The 23,454-nt window shown below is 39.5% G+C and overlaps 1 protein-coding gene across 8 annotated transcripts in view; it reads right to left on the bottom strand.

The window, feature by feature from the left end:
* KCNIP4 (potassium voltage-gated channel interacting protein 4) overlaps positions 1–23,454 on the bottom strand; it is a 1,193,209-nt gene that overhangs the window by 551,405 nt on the left and 618,350 nt on the right. The window contains exon 1 of one of the 8 annotated variants that reach the window (XM_030801364.1): positions 103–2,692. The exons of 6 other annotated variants lie outside the window; for them this stretch is intronic. In XM_030801364.1, coding sequence (XP_030657224.1) covers positions 103–202 — 100 coding nt within the window. In that variant the 5' untranslated portion in view covers positions 203–2,692. Of the gene's footprint in view, positions 1–102; positions 2,693–23,454 lie in introns of those variants that run through there. One more of the 8 variants, XM_003258522.4, reaches the window with a different exon arrangement.

The following is a 23,454-nucleotide window of genomic DNA, read 5'->3' as shown; positions in this document are numbered from 1 at the left end:
AACATTTCTCTGGTCTCATTTCAGGTGCCTCTTACATTCACCTAAGACATTTTCATTGCAAAACAGAGAATTTTTAGAAGTCACTGAAAAGCGCTCCCTTACCTTCTAAACCTGCTTCAATCAGCCCAAACTGTTCCAATAATTTAACAAAAAGCACAATGACGATCAGAACTGCTATCATTTCAAGCCCTTCCAAGTTCATGGTCAGCTAGGTCATGGTCCGACCACAGCCACTGAGAAGTGCTCCTCTGCCTGGCTTTCTTTCTAAAGCCATTAAACTACATTAACAAGGCTACTGCTGGAGAAAGGGGAGGAGGAGAGCGTATGAGAGGGGGAGAGAGAGAGAGAGAGAGAGAGAGAGAGAGAGAGAGAGAGAGAGAGAGAGAAGGGAAAGGAGACGAGATGGAGATGGAGAGGCTGAGAAAAAGGGCGTGAGTGAGAGAAAATGCATTCATCCTGTCTGCTGTAGCAGAGGCCAGAAGTAGCAGCCGGATAAAGTCGGGCCTGTCGGAATTATCGGCTTCCTCATTATCACTCTTGCAGAGAGAGACAGCCACGCATGAAGTCGCGGCGCAGATCACCCGAGGACCCAGGAGGTCACCAGGAACGTCCCGAGGAAACATGAGGCCCTGCGCGGCGGAGATGGCTCTGCGCCCCGGGACTCTGCGCGCCCGCGCCGCCGCCACCAGTGGCTTTGTTGGGCCGGCCAGTTGCCTTGGAAACAAGAGAACCTAAGCCAGGGCTGGACTCCTGCTGCAGACAGGGAGCAGAGCACCGCACCTTGAAATACGGAGAAAAACCTGAAAACGCTGAGAGGTGGAGTGACAACTTGCATTCAGCTGTTTCAGAAACATTGTTGACCAGTAAGGAAAATCCAAATGTGTATTTTGTCCCAACTAGCTGAGTGCAGATTGAAACGAGGCTTAAGGGAGTCTTTCAGTGTTGACTTTGTTTTCCATGAGTCACCTTCTTCGAAAGCTCAGTCACTGAGAACTAATATTCTGATTTGAGTAGTAACTATCGTATCTTTTCGAAGCATGGGAATAATAAACTAATACGTATTCATCATATTTGCATAGTATTTTAGAGTTTAGCAGCTACCTCCTATGCACTACCTCATACAATTCAATACACCAAAATATATACAGTATTTAAGGTGTCCTTCTAGCCTTTATAAATAATGATTTAAGTAAATTTGGAGCCAGGAAAAGTTTGAGAATAAAAAAAAATGCAAAAAAAAAGCGGAAGTTTTTGTCTCTCTCTCGCACAACTGTTTCATCTTTTTCTTTCCTCCTAACACTGCCCAAATAGATTAGCTCCACAATGAAATACAGAATTTTAAAAAAATACGAGAGAGAGACAGCATCTTAGAAAGCCAATTAAAGTCTCCTATTTCATAGATGAACAAGCTGAGGACCGAAGAGATCAAAAGAGATGAGGCAAAAAGGCAGAGCAGGATAGAATGAAGGCATCCTTCACTTGGGGTTGGCTTTTGAGGCAGTGGAGTATAAGTTCAGAATATGAACTCCAGGGACAGACCGCTGGGATCTCTTACTAGCTGTGTGACCTTAGGTAAGTTACTTAACATCTCTGTGTCTTAATGTCCTCATCTATAAAGAGAGGCATAATAGCACCTAGCTCATCACTCTGTTGAGGGAATTAATGAGTGACACCTTTAGAAAAGAGTGTCACTACCACCTCAGGTGTTTTCCACAAGTGTCTCCATGCTCTACTCAGACTTTGCTGGGTTGCCAGAGGAATCAATCTGGAGGAAGTGCAGTCCTCTTCTTATCATTCTCTTAATCGGAAACCTTCCATGGCTCCCTATTTGCCTACAGAACAAAGTTGAAGCTCCTTTGAAGAGCATCCTTGTCTCTCCATGATCCGGTAACTCCTTGAGGATTGCACCTCAGTGGTCTTACTCCTGTCAATACAGTCCACCTGACAGCTCAGCTTCCTTCACCCAAACTCATTCTGGGCTTTTCCATTTCCAGGACTTTGCTAAAATTGCTCTATCTATTTAGAAAAACCTTCCTACACCATCTCTGCCTGTCAAGTTCTTAAAACTCTTTCATGGAAACTTCAACCAGAATTGGATCAAATCTCTCTTTTTTGTGTTTTTGTGGTACTTTTCCTACTTATGATGTATTATATGATAGCCATGTGGGTATACATTCTCTCCATTAAAGGGTAGGCTGCCAGAGGGCAGAGATCATGCCTAGCTAATCTAGAAAATCCCTACTGTGCCTCCATGGAGGGCACTTCTTACTTCATAGATGTTTGCTGGGTAATAAAAGTCATCAATGATTAGGTGATTACTACACACCAGATGCTTTAATGCATTGCTCCTTCCTAGACATTCTAAAAGTAGGGATGATGATTTGCAGGTGAAACACTAGGCTCAGAGAATCTAAGTAGCAGGCTCAAGGTCACACAGCTGGTGAATGATGGAACCAAGCTTCAAATTCTGATTTGTTTAATGCAAAACCCATTACTTCATCCCATTATCCAACAGGGCTTTAAATGAATTAAAAATCCAAATATTGGCACAAGTGCTTATCAGCACAGGGGTGAAGGTTATACCCAAAATGATCCCCCAAACTGTTTTGTGACATTCTATTTTTGAGAGAGAGAGAGACGGGGTTTTGCTCTGTAGCCCAGGCTTGAGAGCAGTGGCGTGATCACAGCTCACTGCAGCCTTAACCTCCAGAGCTCAAGTGATCTTCCTGTCTCAGCCTCCCAAAGTGCTGGGACTACATGCATGAGCTACTGCATCTGGCTGACATACTGTTTTAGCCATTAACTCCAGTAACTTTGGAACATGAAAAGCATCGAAACTAGTAGTTAATTAAACTCAAGGATCTTTCTTCCTCCTCATTCACAGGATTAATATTACTTAAACACACACCACCTTGGAACTCGAAAGGGAGTTCTGTTTTTCTAGTACAGTGAACTCTGCAGAGCCCTTCAGCTTGCCGTATATATGAATGTCCATAGTCAAGTGCTTTGTGTTCACATTTAAAGTTGATGACCTGGGGCTGAGAAACATATGTAGGCAGGAACTTTTCTTTTTTTTCTTGAGATAGTGTTTCGCTCTTGCTGCCCAGGTTGGAGTGCAATGGTGAGCGATCTTGGCTCACCATAACCTCCGTCTCCTGGGTTCAAGCAATTCTCCTGCCTCAGCCTCCTGAGTAGCTGGGATTACAGGCATGCACCACCACACCCAGCTAATTTTGTATTTTTAGTAGAGACGGGGTTTCTCCATATCGGCGAGGCTGGTTTTGAACTCCTGACCTCAGGTGATCTGCCTGCCTCGGACCCCCAAAGTGCTGGGATTACAGGCGTGAGCAACTGTGCCTGGCAACCGTGCCTAGCCGGCAGGAACTATTGAAGAGCATCAGAGTGAGAGTCCTTCCGCTTGGTCTGGATGTCAAAATTATGGGTTCCTTTGCTGTTATGTTGTTCTTCCCAAGGCCTGAGGGTTTTTCTTTTTTTAAATGTTTACGTCATTAGCTCCGGCCTTTGTATTTCCCTCTCTTGCAGTGTTTATCCCCATATCTTCCCATGAATAAGTGACTTGACTTAGGTCTTAGTTCCAAAATTCCTATCACAGAGAGGCCCTTTCCAACGCAACTATATAGAAAACCCTCCCTCACCTGGCCCTGGAGTCACTACCCTCTCAACCAGTGTTATTTTCCTCCAAAGCATTGTCACCACCTGGTGTGTATATTTGTTTATTAAGTGTCTCCTTCTGCCAGAATTGCTATAATATAAACTCCTACCCATGAGGGTAGAGATTTTTGTTTGTCTTGTGCAATATAATATCCTCAATCGCAGAATGGTGCCTGGCGAATAAGAGGGAGTGAGTGGTTGTTGAATGAATAATCTGATTGATATTCTCACCTAAAAAGCTACCTGCTCTCTCACTGACCTGGCAGAGCCCAATTTCCTGTTACCAGCGTGCCTCCTCTGCCTGTGGAGCCTGAGAGATTCCATACTTTTTTAGGAAGTCCTATTCCTACTGCTTCTTTTTAAGGTGAGCCATGAGCACTGCATGCTCACACATATTGGCTGTGCTCTGTCTTCAGCATTTAATGTGAATATGATTTGTGGTTCCTGCCCATGTGAACAATGAAAGCAATACAAGGAAGGCAGCCAAGAAGATTGCCCTGCCCAAAATATCTTAAAATCACTGGTGTGGATGATAAGTACCTTGGATAGCATCCACTCTCATCCTTTCATTTTCAGCTAAAAGAACACTGCAATCTAAATAAGTAAAGTTACTTAACTACATATGCAACTCTTACCTTCAAGTCACAGCGTGGATTCAAACTAAAATATTAATCCAATATATTTTCTTCCTGTAGGGCTTTGAATTCCTCTTTAAAAGAGAAATATTAAGAGCGTCCAACAGAAAGAGGAAACCTAAATACTGGCTCCAAATCTTTGTCCTCATTTGGATTACTTAAGCTTGCTAAGCTTCGGTTTGCTGGTCTTCAAAATAAGGCCAATATCCCTCCTTCAGGGAAGTGTTGTGAGGATTACGCGCAATAATATTTCTAAATGATACTTAATCTCCGTGGAGCACATACGTTTTCAAGCAGTAGGCCTAACACATAGACTCTTCCATTCTAAATACCCCTTTTTGAGGAAGAAAGGGGTTTACATTTCTGTCTTATGGATGAGGAAACAAAGGCTTGTGAAGGACTAGTCAATTTCCCCCACATCTCAAAGCATCTGAAGCCAGTGGGGCTGATAGCTGCTTGCTGATGGTCATAACATTTCCCATGTGTCTCATGTAACAGTGGCCAGGAATACCCAAAGCATTCAATGAAACAAACATCACCAGCATAAGTAACCCAACACTTGATTGTGACTTTTTAAAAGATTTCTCGCCCTTTCTGCATTAATATTAGATACAAGAAAGTTCTGTGCCCCTGCTGTGTGTGTGTGTGTGTGTGTGTATGTGTAGCAGATAAGTATGAAGTGGTAGTGAGAGAAAAGGGATACAGTTGTGACAGTTTGCCAAAATTTTCTTCTCTGCAATGCATTCTCACGTAACTACTGAGGAGGGTGAGAGGCTGTTTCAGGCGCCCCCGTTTAAAGAAGTTTCTTCAAAGCAATGTTGGGGAGTCCTTCAGCTCAGGCTCTACTGCTGCATGAAGGTTATCTCTTGCCTGTCCCCAGAAAAATGAACGTGCTTAATTAGAGACACTCTTACTTTTGCACTTCAGAGCGTATCCCTAAAGTGCAGTTTATTCAAAATCACCAGTTACTCACAGTAATGAACCCATTTCTGCTTTGATTCCAGCAATATGGCTTTTGGAAGAAAAACAATGTTTTTTACAAAATGAAAGATGAGTTTGCCCTTTGATGAACTGAGGCAGGGAACAAAGGGATTTTGGCATGTTATGTCTTTCTAGATTCCAGGCTGGGAAGGCATTAAAGAGAGGAGGAGAAAGGGGGCAAGCTTTCTCTATGCTTTCATCACAGAGTCCCAATGAATTGTCCTTCTCAAGACCTAACCTTCATTTAGTTTGTTTCTGACTGTTCCTCTTTCATTCAATTGTTAACATTGTGGTCCAGGTACTGTATAAGCCAGTATGAGTAATAAAAAGATGAATACCCATTTTTCCATGAACTGATTATTAAGTATTTCATACCTGTACAAAAATATCACTTGTAGCCCATGAATATATCTATGTACCCACAAAAATTAGAAGTTAAAAAAATATATATCCTTAGTCTTCACTAGCTTAAAATCTGTTAAAAACAAAATTTAGATGATAATAGCTCCTGTGTGTAGAATAATCACCATTTGACAGACTAGCACACGGAGCACTTTATGTGGATTATTTCACTGTATCCTCTGTAAACCCTATGAGGCAACTACTAATGCTATCTCCATTTTGCAAGAGGAAATTGAGGAATGGAGTCCTCATTAGATTATACCAGGAAATATCCAGCTCAGGATTGAAACCCAAGTCTGACTCCAGTGATCAAGAGATAATATTTTAGATGCCATTGAAAACACCTGAAATTCAAAGCAGCATCTGGTAAAAGTCTTTAAGAAAGTATGGAAAGTACCATGAGATCAGGAAAAGCTGACAGGCTTTAATGGTAGTGGCAGGTAGGGGAATCGAACTAAGGTCAGCTTTACAGAGATCACGCTGGGCTCGTACTATGTAGATACTACGTGGTATTTTTCTTTTCATAGCAAAGGCAATGTATATTACATGACCAGTGGAGAAGAAAACTAGTCTTACCAGAGATTTTTTTTTGAGACAAGGCCTTGCTTTTTCACCTAGGATGGAATGCAGTCGCCCGATCTCAGCTCACTGCAACTTCCACCACCTCCCAGGTTCAAGCAGTTCTCCTGTCTCAGCCTCCCGAGTAGGTGCGAGTACAGGCACATGTCACCACAACCAGCTAATTTTTGTATTTTTAGTAGAGATGGGGTTTCACCATCTCTAGGGCTAGGCTGGTCTTGAACTCCTGACCTCATGTGATCCATCCGCCTCTGCCTCCCAAAGTGCTGGGACTACAGGTGTGAGCCACCACACCCAGCCTTGCCAGAGAATTTACCCAGAGCCGGAAAGAACAGTCAGAGCCCATCTCAAATCACTTTCCCAGGTGCTCCTGGGAAGTTTATTCCCCGCATTTTCCAGACCATCTCCCATTCTGGTGCGCAAAATCAGCATCAGTGACCTGCCTTTAACTTACTCTGTTCCTTTGGCAGTTACTTGATCCAAGAGAAGCCTGGCTGAATCTTATGACTGAGTGAATAGAAAGCAAATTTGGCCCTTCAAAATGAACTGAAAGAAAACGAGCAGAAGGCAAAGCCATCACATAAGAAATGTGTTTCTTTTTTTTCTTTTTTTGAGACAGAATGTCGCTCTGTTGCCCAGGCTGGAGTGCAGTGGCGTGATCTCGGCTCATTGCAAGCTCTGCCTCTGAGGTTCAAGCCATTCTCCTGCCTCAGCCTCCCGAGTAGCTGGGACTACAGGCACGTGCACCACGTCAGCTAATTTTTTGTATTTTAATAGAGAGGGGGTTTCACCATGTTAGCCAGGATGCTCTGGATCACCTAACCTCGTGATCCACCCACCTCGGCCTCCCAAAGTGCTGAGATTACAGGAGTGAGCCACTGTGCCTGGCCTGAGAAATGCATTTCAATAATAATGTGAAAAGACAATGAGAAGCATTTATGGCAGAGGCAGTACAATGCAGAGGTTAAGAGTATGCTTGGGTTTAAATCCCCATTTTGTTTCTTTAGAGCCTTGTGACTTTGGGCAAATTGCTGAGATGAGTCATACAAAGCACTTAGAACAGAGACTGTCACCGTGTAAATGCTCAATAAATAATAGCTGTTATTGTTATTTATTGAGCTCTTGCTACACATCAAGTACTGTTCTAATTGAATTATCTTAATATGTCCATATAACAAACTCAATGAGCCGAGTACTATTATTATTCCTAGCCCCTATATGGATAAGAAGGACTAGGGCATCTGCAATTGAGGTGGAATTCTAAGGAAAACACATTGCTTATACTCACCCATGAAGTTGACCACCATCTTCACCACAAGTAATATAGAAAGAAATTATAAACTTATAATGGCTTGGTTTTTAAATTGTTCTTCTCAAAAATGATGGAAATCACCTGTCATCCCAGCACTTCGGGAGGCCTAGGCGGGCAGATCATGAGGTCAAGAGATCGAGACCATCCTGGTCAACATGGTGAAACCCCATCTCTACTAAAAATACAAAAATTAACTGGGTGTGATGGCACATGCCTGTAGTCCCAGCTACTTGGGAGGCTGAGGCAGGAGAATCGCTTGAACCCAGGAGGTGGAGGTTGCAGTGAGCCGAGATCATGCCACTGCACTCCAGTCTGGTGTCAGGGCAAGACTCTGTCTCAAAAAAAAAAAAAAAAAAGTAAACAGCCTGAAAATAACTATCTTGAACACTGATATTTGAGGACACCTTTGTCACCTTCCATTCTGAAACATTCCACAAGATGAACAGATGCAGTGAGGTGTTGGCATGACATCTGACATCCGACTACAGATTCTACTCAAATTCAAGTGGGGTTTCAAAGGGTCCTATCATCATTTCCTTGAGGAAATCCACCTTCAAGGGCATATTTGACTGCTTCATAAGTCTCATCAGCCTCATGGTCCATGAATCACATTCTAGTTCTAGACTAGTCTAGTCTTGTTTGGTCTAGTTCCATGACCAGACAATATCCTTAATGATGAAGGATCAACACCACACCCAGACTTCACCACCCACCCTTGTCCTAAGAATGAATAGCAAACACAAGCTGCTCAGTGGGTAAAGGTAGTTAAATGGAGGAACAATATACAGGGACTCAAAAAACTCATTTGAGCTGTACATTACCGCATTCTTAAAGGGCTGAAGACAAATGGGAGGAAAGGAATTGGTAGCAAGAGTGTCCAGCACTGGCAAGAAAGAACAGAGAACTAAGCTGTTATACATACGTATTGACCCATGGTGCTCAAACTGTTATGTGCATCAACATTAACTAGAAATCTCCCTAAAAAGGAATCCTCAGACCTTTCCCAGAGATTCTCATTTCATAGGTCTTAGGTAGAGACCCTGGATCTCCATTTTTGTCAAAAGTTCTACTGATTCTAATGCAGGACTTCTCTGGACCACACTGTGAGAAACACTGCATTAATCTGCTCAAACACCCTCACCCATGTAAGGAACACATTCTCCCAGCTCATCAAAACTAGCTGAGAGTCACACCTTTTACAAACTTGACATGGTTAAGAATAGATGGGGGTTCCTTCGGTTTCTCAAACTTCTCTGGAAAGTTTTTTCTTCGAATAAAAGTAAGGCATTTTAAACGGATTGGGAATAGACACAAGTTTCTATTCTATATTTAAAGGTTTTTTTGTTTGTTTTTATTCAGGTCATTCATTTCTTGCATTCATGACAACTTTCTCTCATCAATGAGCTTTAGATACAAACTTTAGTAGAGACAGAGGACTGTGAATTATCCCACACTTTTCTGCATTGCTTCATAACCTAGCTCCCATCTTTGATCTGTCCCTGGAGAATCCGTTTTTCAGCTCCAAATGTAATCACTTAAGTGAAGGGCAGAACTGATGTGCAGCCATCTTAATAGCCAAGCTAAGTGAAATAAATAGAATTGATGGATACAAATGTTCAGAAGTGTGAAGCTGATTTAGATAAAGTAGATATTTCAGTCTGAGATCCAATAAAAAGCAAAACAGCAGCCACATGGAGCCCTTTCCCATTACTCCCTGAGGCTAATCTTTATCTAAATCAATACCACAAAAGTAACAAAAGACACAGAATTGTCTGATGCAAATAATTGAAACAGGATTATTTATGTGATCATTAAACCCAGGGGTAATTTCAACAGATTTTAGCCCTGCTTAATAAAAATCTTAGTTGTGGATATATATTTAGCCAGATTTCCTTCCAAATATTGTCTCCTCCAACAAATTATTCCTCATTACAGCTGACATGTTGTACTTCCTCACTGTAATAGAGTATAAATAATTGTTTATCCTATTATTTTATTGCACCAAAGAAACATAAAATGTAAAAAGCAATATACAACAATCTCCTTGACAATTATTCATGCTTATATGCTGTAGTTTAATTACTAACAATTCTAACTGACTCATTTGTTAATAACTTTGATTTTAAACAGAAATATTTCAAATAAAATACCTATGATAAACAAGTTATACTAGAATCGAATTATGAATACTAATTAAGTACATATTTTATTTGAAAAACACACAGGACATGACATCAGTAGGCCACACTGAAAAGAAAAATTATCCTCAATGCAATGGAAATGTAATCCATTAAATAATACAAAGTGGCCTCAAAGAATTAAAGTTTAGCTTTTATGGATAACTGAGGGCATGCTATGTTAAATTTATTATGAGCAGACTAAAACTCTTTTGAAGGGTCATCAAAACAAGCCAGTCAAGCCTGACCTGCTGGTTTGATAACTCAGGATGGCACCTCTCTGAACTACGCTATTGTTTCATAGTTTTCTACTGCTGCATATCACATCATCACAAATTGAGTGACTTAGAACAACACAAATTTATTATTTCACAGTTTCTGTGGATAAGGAGTCTGGGTATGGGTTAGCAGAGTGCTCTATTCAGGCTTAAATCAAGGTGTAGGCTCGGGCTGTGATCACATCTGAAGCTCTGTGTCCTCTTCCTTTCTTGTTTGTTTTGTTTTGTTTTGTTTTTGAGACGGAGTCTCACTCTTTCACCCAGTCCGGAGTGCAGTGGCGCTATCTCGGCTCACTGCAAGCTCCGCGTCCCGGGTTCACGCCATTCTCCTGCCTCAGCCTCCCAAGTAGCTGGGACTACAGGCGCCCGCCACGGCGCCCGGCTAATTTTTTGTATTTTTAGTAGAGACGGAGTTTCACCGTGTTAGCCAGGATGGTCTCGATCTCCTGACCTCGTGATCCGCCCGCCTCGGCCTCCCAAAGTGCTGGGATTTACAGGCGTGAGCCGCCGCACCCAGCAGCTCTGTGTGCTCTTCTAAGATCACAGTTTGCTGAAAGGATTCATTTCCTTGTAATTTTACGACTGAGTTCCCCCGTTTTATTGCTAGCTGTTAGGGACCACTTTCATCTCCTAGACATTGTTCTTGGTGCCATGTTCTGTCTGCAATGTGGTAGGTTGCTCTTTCATTGCTAGCAAGAAATGTCTTCCATGCTTCAAATTTCTCTGAGCTCTTTTCAGGGCTTGGCTGATCAGGCTCACTGATTCCTGATTAGGAACCTTAGTTACAGCTACAAAATCTTTTCACCCATATAGGGTACCAAAATTATGGTAGCAGTATCCTATCATAGTCACAAATCCAACTCACACTTGAAGGAAAGGGATTATATAGGGTGTGTACATCTAGAATTCTGCCTACCACAACAGGTTTCTGCTCTAACTGCTGAGTGGCATGCTAGGTGTTCTGTGGTTGTAGGAGGCTGAAGGATATTTTTTTAATCTCATGCATTTTTCAAACTATATCTGAGGGGAGGCTCAGCATAGAACTACTGGACATTTGGCCACTGAATGCACAGAAGCCAATAGAACGATGTAAAGTCCCGAAGTGTAAGCTGTCTATTAACAAGTCATGGTAACAAGGAAAGGAGAATGGCCAGAAAATGCCGATGCAAAACTCTGGCTACCTAGTGTGGTTAGACTATATGTTGAATAGCTGGCTTCATCTACTGAAGTGTATAAGGCAGAAAGAACTATCTAGAAAAGGATGAAGAGTACCATATTTAGGACCTTAACACTATAGCTTGAGGTTCCATTTCTTTTAGAGCAGATTCTTCTTGTATTTATTTTTATTTTTCCTGCTTCCTGTTGCTCTAGTCTGGCTATGTTTCCACTATAGTTATGGCTGATCTTATGATCTATTCACTTCCTCAAGGTAGATCATAGTGAAATACTGCCTGGACACAAATCCTAACTGGATACTTCACTGGCTACACAGCTTTGGGTAAATATCATCTCTCAGTCTCAATTACATTACCTATACAACACAGATAGTAGTAGCATCTCAGAGTTGTTAAGTTGAAATACAGTTGACCCTTGAACGACATAGTTTAGTGCCCCACAGACCAACTTATACACAGACTTCTATCTCTGCCACCTCTGAGACAGCAAGACCAACTTCTCTTCCTCCTCCTCCTCAGCCTACTCAATGTGAAGATAACGAAGATGAAAGCCTTTATGATGATCTACTTCCACTTAATAAATGGTAAGCATAGTCTCTCCATGATTTTCTTAGTTTTTCTTTTTACTAGCTTGCTTTATTGTAAGAATTCAGCATATAATACATATACAACGTATGTGTTAATCAACTGTTTGTAATCGGTCAGGCTTCTGGTCAACAGTAGAGTATCAATACCTCAATTTTTGGACAGCTAAAAGTTATACATGGATTTTCAACTGTAGGGGGCCAGTGCCCTTACCTCTGCATTATTTAAAGGTCAACTGCCCTGAAAATACATCAAGCTCCCAGACAGTACCCAATCGACATTAAATAAATACTATTTTTATTGTCATAATTAGTACAAGGTGGGTGTTATGGTTATTTTGCTCCCAAGGTATACCCAGAATCTAGGGCCATGTCTGATTCATGACATACACTCAACACATGACTGTCACAATTCTGTTAAGCCTCTCTTCCTTTCTGATCTACCCACTGTATACCTTGTTGTCAAAGTGAAAGGAACATGTAATTCCCCAGCTTCGATTTTCAGTGGTATTTTGCTGGTATTTTTCATGTTGCAGAATGAAATCTGAAAGTCATGGCAAGGCATTCAAAACCACTACCAACTTTCCAAGGAACTCTCCATCCTCATCTCCTGACAGACTGTGCTCACACTCTGTGTTCAGGTCATGAGGAACTACTGCTGTAACCCAAATGCCAGGGTGATTCCTCCAACTGCTTCCTTTTCCTTCTGAGAAGTTCTTACCCATCATTTAAGAATCAGCTTAAATCCTTCCACTTGGGTGGAGTCTTTCATGAGCCCATCTTCCAAAGACAAGATTAACCCCTTCTTCTTTCTGCTTTGTACCTATATTCACCTACGATCTTTTCAAGATTTATGAGCAGGTTGACATACTATGTCCTGTACAAAACTATGAATCCTGGGGAGGAGGGGCCATATCTGACTTATTTTTCTCTCCTCAGTACTTATCCATGTGCCTGAAATATATTAGTTGATCAGTAAATGTTGCAATAAATGAAGGAGGAATGGAAAGGAAAAAAAAGAACAAAATGAATGGCATGCTATCTGGAGGGTACAAGGAAGATTTAAGCCAAAAGCATAACCCTCCAACAAAAATCACCATCCTAGAATTCAACTATTAAAGATTTAATTTTTCACATTAAACATTCCAGGTGTCCTGCAAATAACTCAAATGGCAGAAAACTTTAATTATTAACACCATGGTATAACAGATTTTCTTTTGTCACCTTTGTGCATAAAAAGTGAGACCACTGGCAACCTGGGAACTTGAAGCTTGTTGGAACTAATGTGTGAAAGCTATGTTGAGAGTCAGTTTGATGGCAAGTACAGAAGCTTAACCAACAAAATAGCTAGCTAGTTGAATTGGAAAATCCAGAGTTATTTTAAGACAATGCAGAACGTTCCAGGACAATCCAGCGAATCACCAGTGTGCAAAATGATGCTTCTTCCTCCTGTTTTATTTACTATATTAACTGTTTACTGTATTGAACACTCAAATGCATTGTCTTGAAATAATTATTTAGTTGCTACCACCCTACTGATTGATACAGGCTGCCAAATTATTATACCAAGCATATAGAAGTCAGCTTCTGTGCTGGGAATAACTGGCTTGGAATTTTATAATATATATTACATTTCTTTAGGTACCCAAAAATGCCCGGCATGGTATTCTCAAAGGTAACATCAGTTTGTTCTTATGAGCTGCTCTGGCCTTTACATTTCTCAGGTGGCCATTTAAGAGATACTTACAAGATGATTTAGTGTTCTTGTGAGATATAAATGCTTGTCATTAGCAAACAGAAAACTTGGCAACTGGTATGGAGTATCAATTATTTCAAATAGTTTTTACTATTGAGTTGGATTTGATCAAACTCTCAACTTACATGCCAACTATCCCCTTTTCATATTTTAAATCCTTAATGATTTTAACATAAAGTCCGTCAGCACATTCTGATTAATGAACTTAGAAATCATTATTAACTAATATGAAATTGTAAAAATATGTTTACTATTCTGTGTCCAAAAAATGCCTTTAGTAATTTCTCCATGGGTCTCTTTATTTTGAGAATAAAAGGTAACAATTTATGGAGGAAATCAAATGAGCAAATATCTATTTAAATAAACCAAGGATTTTTCAAGGGGTTGTTTGTTAACAATAATGTTGACAACCTGGTAAACAAGCAAACACTAACTCCTATTACACATATGAGGTGACAATGTGTGACTATAAAGAATAGGAAGTGTGCATATTTATCAAGAAATCATTGAGAAGCTATATTATGGTTATAATGGTGCTGGCCTTGCAGAAACATTTTGGAGATCCTCTTTTGAAAACTGATATGGTTTGGCTGTGTCCCCACCCAGATCTCATCTTGAATTCTCACGTGTTGTGGGAGGGACCCGGTAGGAGGTAATTGAATCACGGGAGCAGGTCTTTCCCGTGCTGTTCTCATGATAGTGAATAAGTCCCAGGAGATCTGATGGTTTTAAAAACGGAAGTCTTCCTGCACAAGCTCTCTTGTATGTTGCCATGTGAGACGTGTCTTTCACCTTCCACCATGATTGTGAGGCCTCCCCAGCCATGTGGAGCTGTAAGTCCAATAAACCTCTTTATTTTGTAAATTGCCCAGTCTTGGGTATGTCTTTATCAGCAGTGTGAAAACAGACTAATACAGGAACTTTCTTTAAAACTGATTTATAACTCATCCTTCCCTGCCTGCTCTAGCTGACACCTGGCTGCCCTCAGGCTCAAACTTTCCAAACCCCTTCAAATCATATTTTGGTGATCACTGATTTACTTCTTATAAACAGCTTTACCAAAGAGGGAGATATTTAAAAAAAGACAGGTAAAATGACACCAAGCAACTTAGCTATTCTCATTAGCTCATGTAATGGTTTGCTAGGGAAAAAGATTGAAATTAATGGTTAGAATAAGCCTTTTGTGTTATCATTAAATTTCAATTATGTACAATCCTTGCTTACATTACCTAGAATAATTGGAAGTTCACAGCACCATTGTGAGTCAAAGCAATCCTAGTAATTAATTTCTTGCTACTCAAGGTAGAAAGAGCCTCTATAATTCTACTCTATTTGGAAAAGGTATCATAGATTCACTATTCACTTAAGCCACTGACTTTGAATGTTTGAAATGGGATTTTGAAAAGGTCATTTTTCTATATATTTTATCAGTTATTTGCTTTTATATTTTTTGAGTTATGCATTGTGTATTTTTTGAGTTATGTATTGTGCATAAGTACTGTGCCACTATTGTACCACCGAATAGTGGAAGTGAAAATGACACACTACTCTACTTGTGTTTTTTTCTTTCTAGAATCCTGGGTTTTTTTGCAGTGCTTTTTGATATGTGTCTTATTAACTGCAAGTTTATACATGAACTTAGGATTCATTTGTTAAAGAGCCTGAGCATGAAGAGCAGCGTATTTTTCTCTTCATGAGTGTAATCCTGCAATTTCACAAGGTTAGTAAAAACCTTCTTGGGTTTATATTTTTCCTGGACATTAGAAACATGAAGAGTCTTTCAATGAGAAATTGTTTGAAAGAGAATTATATTTTGGCCATAAACAAGCTGTGAAGAAAACTCAACATAATCCCTCCTGTTAAAAAGTTTGAACTCCAGAATTTTACTAAATTGATAATGGTTGTACACACCTGTGAAGAATGACGAGCAACTCTAAGCAGATGACCTATCAGGGCAATTTAAAGACAGAACTTATGAAATAAGTTGGAGAAAAATGCGCTAAAATACATTCAACGAGGTGCAAATTCTAGCCTGGTACTTAGGGCCTGCTCTATTCACAGACAGAGGAAAATGGAAAAGATAAATCTAAAGGGAGCCAAGACTTGTCTGCTTCCCAAGGTCTACCAGGCACTGCTTGATCATGCTGGCTTTGCTTACAGCTTTGATCATTTGGTTGCAATTGACAGGTACTTGGACAAATCATATCTGCAGTCAGAATGGACTTAAGGAATAACAAATCAACAGACACATGCTATACACGGAGTGAACCTTGCCTTCAGCCTTGCTGTGAACTTATGCTGCGTTTCTTATAACTAGTTTTCCCCTTATGTCTAAATCCATAGTTTATTCCCAGAACCTGCCTCTCAATTACCCGGATTCTTTTCCTAGAAACTCTTCTAATGCTACCACCACTCTGCAGCTCTGGAGGCTGCCTTCTCCTGGACATTCCACTGTTATATATGTCTAGGCTCATCATGTCTTACTGAATTCCTCAGAAATTTGAATCACCTAGTAGCCTGTTAAATATCTATGCACACTGGATAGTCCTCCCCTTGTGAAGGTGAACTTCTTTCTACCCATAGTCAAGTCCATCCGGTATATTCTCCTGGCCGCCCTACACAGATGCACACAAGACACACACACAGATCCACACAGACATCAGTCAAAACCTTTTCCACTACAATCAGCTCTGTTCCACTAAAACAGAATCCTTTAGGGTGTGTTTTTGTTTTTCAAAGCTGGTTGTGTCCCACTAATGGATAGCAAAATCAACTTGATGAATTCATGATTAGCAGTATGGAATAGAAAAGAAAAAGTAAAAAGAATGGGATAGAACCAGCGAGTGTTTTGCAAATAGAAAAAGGCATTATTTTGTGAAATCCTTTTCAGTTATATTTATTTGTGTTTTTCTATATGTTCCCGGTTATGATAAAAAATGCACTTCTTACTGTAGTTCATCATCAGAAAAGTTTTCTAAACCATGTATTAGAGCACTTGGAGAGAAAAGCATCATTTCTACAGTTAACCGTATTGAAATTGTAAATTTGTGATCTGAAACAGATTACACATTAAACCAGTACTTCATTACAGGCACAACAACAAACACAATTTCATCTGATAAGCAAGTTATCTTCAAGGAAGGAGATAAGCAGAGTTCCGAGGGAACAGGCATCTAAATAATTACATTTTGATGGCACAATGAGGAAATAATCTCTGTGATTGAATGGTTTACCGATTTAGGTGCTCTGGCCAGAAGGTGCCTGGCTAAGCAGGGGCTAGCATACTCGGGCACTGGGAAACTTGAAAGAGTGAGTCAAGGAAACTATGGAGAAGGGCTTGGCATGGTGAGCTCCAAGTGTATAATCATTCTGTTGCTAATAAATTGTGTTGGGTAGAACTGATGAAGAACAACGATGGTTGTTCGCATTTTTTAAATTATTTTTCTACCTACTATATTGTTTTAGTGAGGCATCTTAGATGCAAAATGTAAGGTGGTGCTCATTCTCAGGATTCGCAAGTACCCTGTGAGCTTTGCTTGCCTGGCCCCAGTCTAGGTCCTGTACATGAGATATGACAGTATTGATTCCTAGGCCGGAAGCGGTGGCTCATGCCTGTGATCTCAGCACTTTGGGAGGCCAAGGTGGGTGCATCCCTTGAGGCCAGGAATTTCAGAGCAGCCTGGCCAACATGGCGAAGCCCCATCTCTATTAAAAAGACAAAAAATTAGCTGGGCGTGGTGGTACGTGCCTGTAATCCCAGCTACTCTGGAGGCTGAGGTAGGAAAATTGCTTAAACCCGAGAGGTTGCAATGAACTGAGATGGTGCCGCTGTACTCCAGCCTGGGCAACGGAGCGAGAATCTGTCTTTAAAAAAAAAAAAAAAAAAAAAAAAAAAAAAAAAAAAAAAAGAGGTAAGCTAGTCCTACAGAATTTTAGCTGAAAGGTCATGAATTGTGGTAAATCTGAGTTTAAACCTTCGGCCTCTTGAGTTCTGGAAAAAATGCGTTTTTTAATCTACTTCAAAAGACCTCAGTAAGAACTTATTCTGCATACATTTGCAAAGTAATGAACTGTCAAGATAAAGAGCCATACTATAGTTATTTGTTATGAAATGTTTGTTCAGAATGAAAGAATGGCAAAATGCAGCCAGCAAGGCTTCAGCCTTGAATCCTGCATTTAGTTTGAGGCACTTCCATTCCAGAAAGACAAAGACAAATTAAAAACCATTTAGAGAATGATAAAAAGATGAGTAGGGAAAATAAAGTTTTGATTTATGAGGCGAGATTAAAGGAGATAAATGCCTATTATGTGGCTAAGTGACAACCAGGGAATATAAGAATCTACAAATATTGGGAAGATGTAAATATAGGTAATAGAGAAGACGTCTAAGTGTTCTACAAGATAGAACTAGTAAGAAAAATGGAATAAAATATTAAATGGGTAGACAATATGAAGAGGGCTTTTGGCAAAAGGATTCATTAAGTGGGTAGCAATACAACATGGAAGATGGAGAGGTAGGAGGAGGAAGAGGGAGAAGAAGGGAGAATAAAAAGAACAGGAGTATGAGGAAGAAGAAAATGAAGGAAGAAACAAGGGAGGAGGAAGGGAAGGAAAAATGTGAAGAGAGAAGGAAGGAGAGAAGGAAGGCAGGAGGGAAGGAGGGGAGACAAGAAAGGAAGGAAGGGAAGGGAAAGGGAAGGGAAGGGAAGGGAAAGGAAGGGAAGGGAAGGGAAGGGAAGGGAGAAGAAAGGAAGGAAGGAAAAGAGAAAAGGAGGGACGAAAAAAGGAAGAAAAGAAGGAAGGAAGAAAAGAAGGAGGGAGGGAGGGACAGAGGGAGGGAAGGAAGGAAGGAAAGAAGGGAGGGAGGGAGAGAGGAAGGATGGAAGGAGGAGGGAGGGAGAAAAGGAGGGAAGGAGAAAAAGAAGGGAAGGAAGGGAAGGAAGAAAGGAAAAAGGAAGGAAGGAAGAAAGGAAGGAGGGAGGGAAGGAAGGAAGAAAGGTGGGAAGGAGGGAGGGAGGGAGTGAGAAAAGGAGGGAGGGAGAGAGAAAAGGAGGGAAGGAGAAATGGAGGAAGGGAAGGAAGAGAAGGGAAAAAAGGAAGGAAGGAGGGAGGGACAGAGGCAGGGGAGGAAGGAGGGAAGGAAAGGAGGGAGGGAGGAAGAAAAGGAGGGAAGGAGAAAAAGAGGAAGGGAAGGAAGAAAGGAGAAAGGAAGGAAGGAAGAAAGGAAGGAGGGAGGGAGGGACAGAGGGAGGGAGGGAGGAAAGGAAGGAAAGAAGGAACGAAGGAAGGAGGGAGGGAGGAAGGAAGGAAGGAAGAAAGGAAGGAGGGAGGGACTGAGGGAGGGAGGGAGGGAGGAAGGAAGGAAGGAAGGAAGGAAAGAAGGAAGGAAGGAAGGAAGGAAGGAAGGAAGGAAGGGAGGGAGGGAGGAAGGAAGGAAATGAGGAACTATGTTTTGTCCCACTGTACTTAACAGAAAATATAAGAAATAGATTTCTGGCAGTTCTAAGGCAGAATGAATATCTTCCCAGAAACCTGAGCCTGCTGAGGAGATGGTATCAACACCCAACCTCAGGGGAGAAGGCCACCACTAAATCAGAAAGAGACAGTAATGAGGAGCTGAAGTGGGCTTGCAAAGCCATTACTCCTATTAAGTCCAGGGCTTGTGCACAGGCTACCTGCCAACTTTTGGCTAGCCTACAACACATAGCAGTTACTGTAATTGAAACTGAATTATAATACTGTCCTGGCACATATTCTCCCCTAAAAATACAACACATAATAATGCTGTTAAAATAAGGACGTCTGGAAAACAACCTAGAGTCCCATTGTTTGTAGCTGGCACCTGCCTTCTAAAGGACTCCTTCATGCTTCCTTCTTCTACTGTATAAATGGTGACATGGTGAAAAGGGGCACTTCATTTAAGTGAATCGGAAGTTTAATGTTTGTTGAGAAGCAACTAGATGCCAAACACTATACCACTTCTGTTTTTGTTAAATAACCTTCTATGTGATTGAGATTCATATCCCTGTCATAAGATTAAAAATCTGGTATCAAAGAAGTTAAGTAATACATTCTAAATGACTTAAAAGATAAGAGAAATAACCAGAAATAGAATTCTAGACTGCTTGTCCTTGTCCTCAAAATATTTCCATTATGTCTAACAGCAACTTGCCCAAGGCATAACATTTAGTGAATGTTCAATTAATATGTGCATAATTGATAATTGCACAGAATTGAATTAAAGGGAATTGATGGTGTAATTGAAATCTAAAAAGAATCCCTAATGACTTCTGGTGATGAATTGATGAAATGTTGCCAAATTTTCATCAAATGTTGAAGTATGTATGAGTCAATTATGGCCACATTGAGAAATGGCATCTCCTTTGTAAGTACATATATATACATATACACACACATATATATGGAATACATGAGATATGTATGCAGGCATGTGGTGTGTAATAATCACATTAGGGTAAATGAGATATCTCTAACCTCAAGCTTTTATCCTTTCTTTGTGTTACATACAATTCAATTATGCTCTTAGTCATTTCAAAATGTACAAATTAGTGTTGACTGTAGTCACCCTGTTGTGCTATCAAATACTAGACCTTATTCACTCTATAGAATGATATTATTGTATCTATTAACCATCCCCATTCTCCCAGCCCCAGTACCCTTCTTGGACTCTTGTAACCATTATTCTACTCTGTATCTTCATGAGTTAAATTGTTTTAATTTTTAACTCCCACAATTAAGTGTGAACATGCGAAGTTTGTCTTTCTGTGCCTGGCTTATTTCACTTAACATAATTACCTCCAGTGTCATCCGTGTTGTTGCAAATGAGAGGATCTCATTCATTTTATGGCTGAATAGTACTCCATTGTGTTAATGTACCACATTTCCTTTATCCATTTGTTTCTGATGGACACATAGGTAGCTTCCGTATCTTGGATATTGTGAACAGTGCTGCGAAAAAGATGGGAGTGCAGATATCTCTTTGATATACTATTATAACTTCCTTTCCTAGCAGTGGAATTTATGGATCAAATGAGTTTTAGTTTTTCTGAGGAATCATCAAACTGTTCTCCATAGGGGTTGTACTAATTTACATTCCTACTGTAAATAGTGTACTAGTGTTCCCTTTTCTCCATATCCTTGCCAGCATTTGTTATTGAATGTCTTTTAGATAGAAACCATTTTAATTGGGGTGAGACAATATCTCATTGTAGTTTTGATTTGCATTTCTCTGATGACCAGTGATGTTGAGCACTTTTCCTATATCTGTTTGGCAATTATACCTTTTCTTTTGAGAAATGTCTACTCAAATCTTTTGCCCACTTTTAAGGTGTATTATCAGGTTTTTTTCCTATGGAGTTGTTTTGAGCTCCTTATATATTCTGGTTATTAATCCTTTGTCTGATGCAGAGTTTGCACTTACTTTTCCCCATTCTTTAGGATGTTTCTTCACCTGATTGACTGTTTTCTTTGATGAGCAGAAACATTTTAATTTGATATGATCCCTTTTGTCCATTTTTGCTTTGTTGCCTGTGTTTGTGGGATATTCCACAAGAAATCTTTGCCTATTCTAATGTCCTGGAGAATTTTCTCAATATTTTCTGTTAGTAGTTTCGAAGTTTGAAGTCTCAGATTTAAGTATTTAATCCATTTTTATTTGATTGTTGTATATGGGTGTGAGATAGAGGTCTAGTTCCAGTCTTCTGCGTATGGATATCCAGTTTTCCCAGCACCATTTATGGAAGAGGCTCTCCTTTCATCAATGTAGTTCTTGCCCCCTTTGTCAAAAAATGAGTTGAGTGTAGATGTATGAATGTGTTTCTGGGTTTTCTATTCTGTTCCATTGCTCTATATGTCTGTTTTTATGCCAGTGCCTTACTGCTTTTATTACTATAGCTCTGAAGTATAATTTAAAGTCAGGTAATGTGATTCCTCCAGTTTTTTTTCTTTTACTCAGGATTGCTTTGGCTTTTCTGGGTCTTTTGTGGTTCCACATAAATTTTAGGATAGTTTTTTCTATGTCTGTGAAGATTGTCATTGGTTATTTTGATAGGAATTGCATCAAATCCATGGATTGCTTTAGGTAGTATGGACATTTTAATAATATTGTTTTTTTAATCTATGAACATGGAATATATTTCCTTTTTTTATGTTCTTTTCAATTTCTTGCGTCAGTGTTTCATGGTTTTCATTGTAGAGATCTTTCACTTCCTTGGTTAATTCCTAGGTATTTTATTTGCAACTATTATAAATGGGATAATTTTCTGGATTTCTTTTTCAGATTGCTCACTGCTGACATATAGAAATACTATGAATTTTCATATTGGTTTTGTATCCTGCAACTCACATAATAAGAGTTTGGAAGTATTCCCTCCTCCTAATTTTTCAGAATAGTTTGAGTAGGACTGGTGTTAATTCTTCTTTAAATGTTTGATAGAATTCAGCAGTGAAGCCAGTAGGTCCTGGGTTTTTTTCTCAGATATTTTTTATTACATCTTTGATCTTGGTACTTGTAATTGGCCTGCTCAGGTTTTGGGTTTTTTTGTGGTTCAATCTAGTAGGATGTATGTGTCTATGAACTTACCTACTTATTTTAGGTTTTCCAATTTATTGGTATATAGTTGCTCATAGTAGCCTCTAGTGATCCTTTGAATTTCCGAAGCATCAGTTATAATGACTCATTTTTCATCTCTGATTTTATTTATTTGGTTTTCTCTCTTTTTTGCTTCATTAGTCTGGCTAAAGTTCTGTCAATTTTATTTATCTTTTCAAGATACAAACTTTATGTTTCATTGATTTTTTGTACTGTTTTCTTTGTTTTCATTTCATTTATTTCTGCTCTGATCTTTATTACTTCTTCTACTAACTTTGGGTTTGTTTGCTCTTGCTTTTTTAGCTCTTTAAGATGCTTTGTTAGATTGTTTATTTGAAATTTTTCTACTTTCTTGATGTGGGCACTAATTAAATTTTCCTCTTAAGACTCCTTTTGCTATATCTCATAGGTTTTTACATGCTGTGTTTTCACTATCATTTGTTCAAGAAATTTCTTAAATTTTCTTCTTAATTTCTTTATTGACACACTGGCCATTCAGAAGCCTGTTGTTTAATTTCTATGTGTTTGTAGAGTTTTCAAAATTCCTCTTGTCACTGATTTTTAGTTTTATTCTATTGTGGTCGAAGAAGATACTTGATATAATTTCAATTGTTTTGAATTTTTACAGACGTGTTTGTGGCCTAACATATTGTCTATCCTTGAGAATCCATGTGCTTAGAAGAAGAATGTGTATTCTGCAGCTGGTAGAAATAATGTTCTGTAAATATCCAAGGTTCACTTAATCTATGGCAGATTAAGTTTGATGTTTCTTTGTTGATTTTCTGTCTAGATGATTAGTCTAATGTTAAAAGTAAGTGTTGAAGTCTCCAGCTATTACGTTATTGTATTGGGGTATATCTGCCATTTTAGCTCTAATAACAGTTGCTTTATATATCTGGGTGCTCTAGAGTTGGATATATATATATACACATATGCACAGATATTTGTTATATCCCCTTGCTGAATTGATCTCTTTATCCCTTCTTTGTTCTTTTTATAGTTTTTGTCTTGAAATCTATTTTGTCTAACCATAGCCAATCCTGCTCTTTTTTGGTTTCCATTTGCATGGAACATCTTTTTTCGTACCTTCTTTTTCAGTCTATGTGTATCTTTACAGGTGAAGTGTATATCTTTACAGGTGAAACGTGTATCTTGTAGACAACAGATCATTGGGTCTTATTTTTTGGTTTATTTTTTTTTTAATTCAGTCGTCTACTCTATCTTTTGATTGGATAATTGAATCCATTTACATTCAATGTTATCATTGATAAGTAGAGACTTACCCCTGCCAT

This window comes from Nomascus leucogenys, chromosome 20, assembly GCF_006542625.1.
Source record: "Nomascus leucogenys isolate Asia chromosome 20, Asia_NLE_v1, whole genome shotgun sequence".
Classification (NCBI taxonomy): domain Eukaryota; kingdom Metazoa; phylum Chordata; class Mammalia; order Primates; family Hylobatidae; genus Nomascus; species Nomascus leucogenys.
Note: the sequence above shows the minus strand (reverse complement) of the source record. Positions and strands in the feature narration are given on the sequence as shown.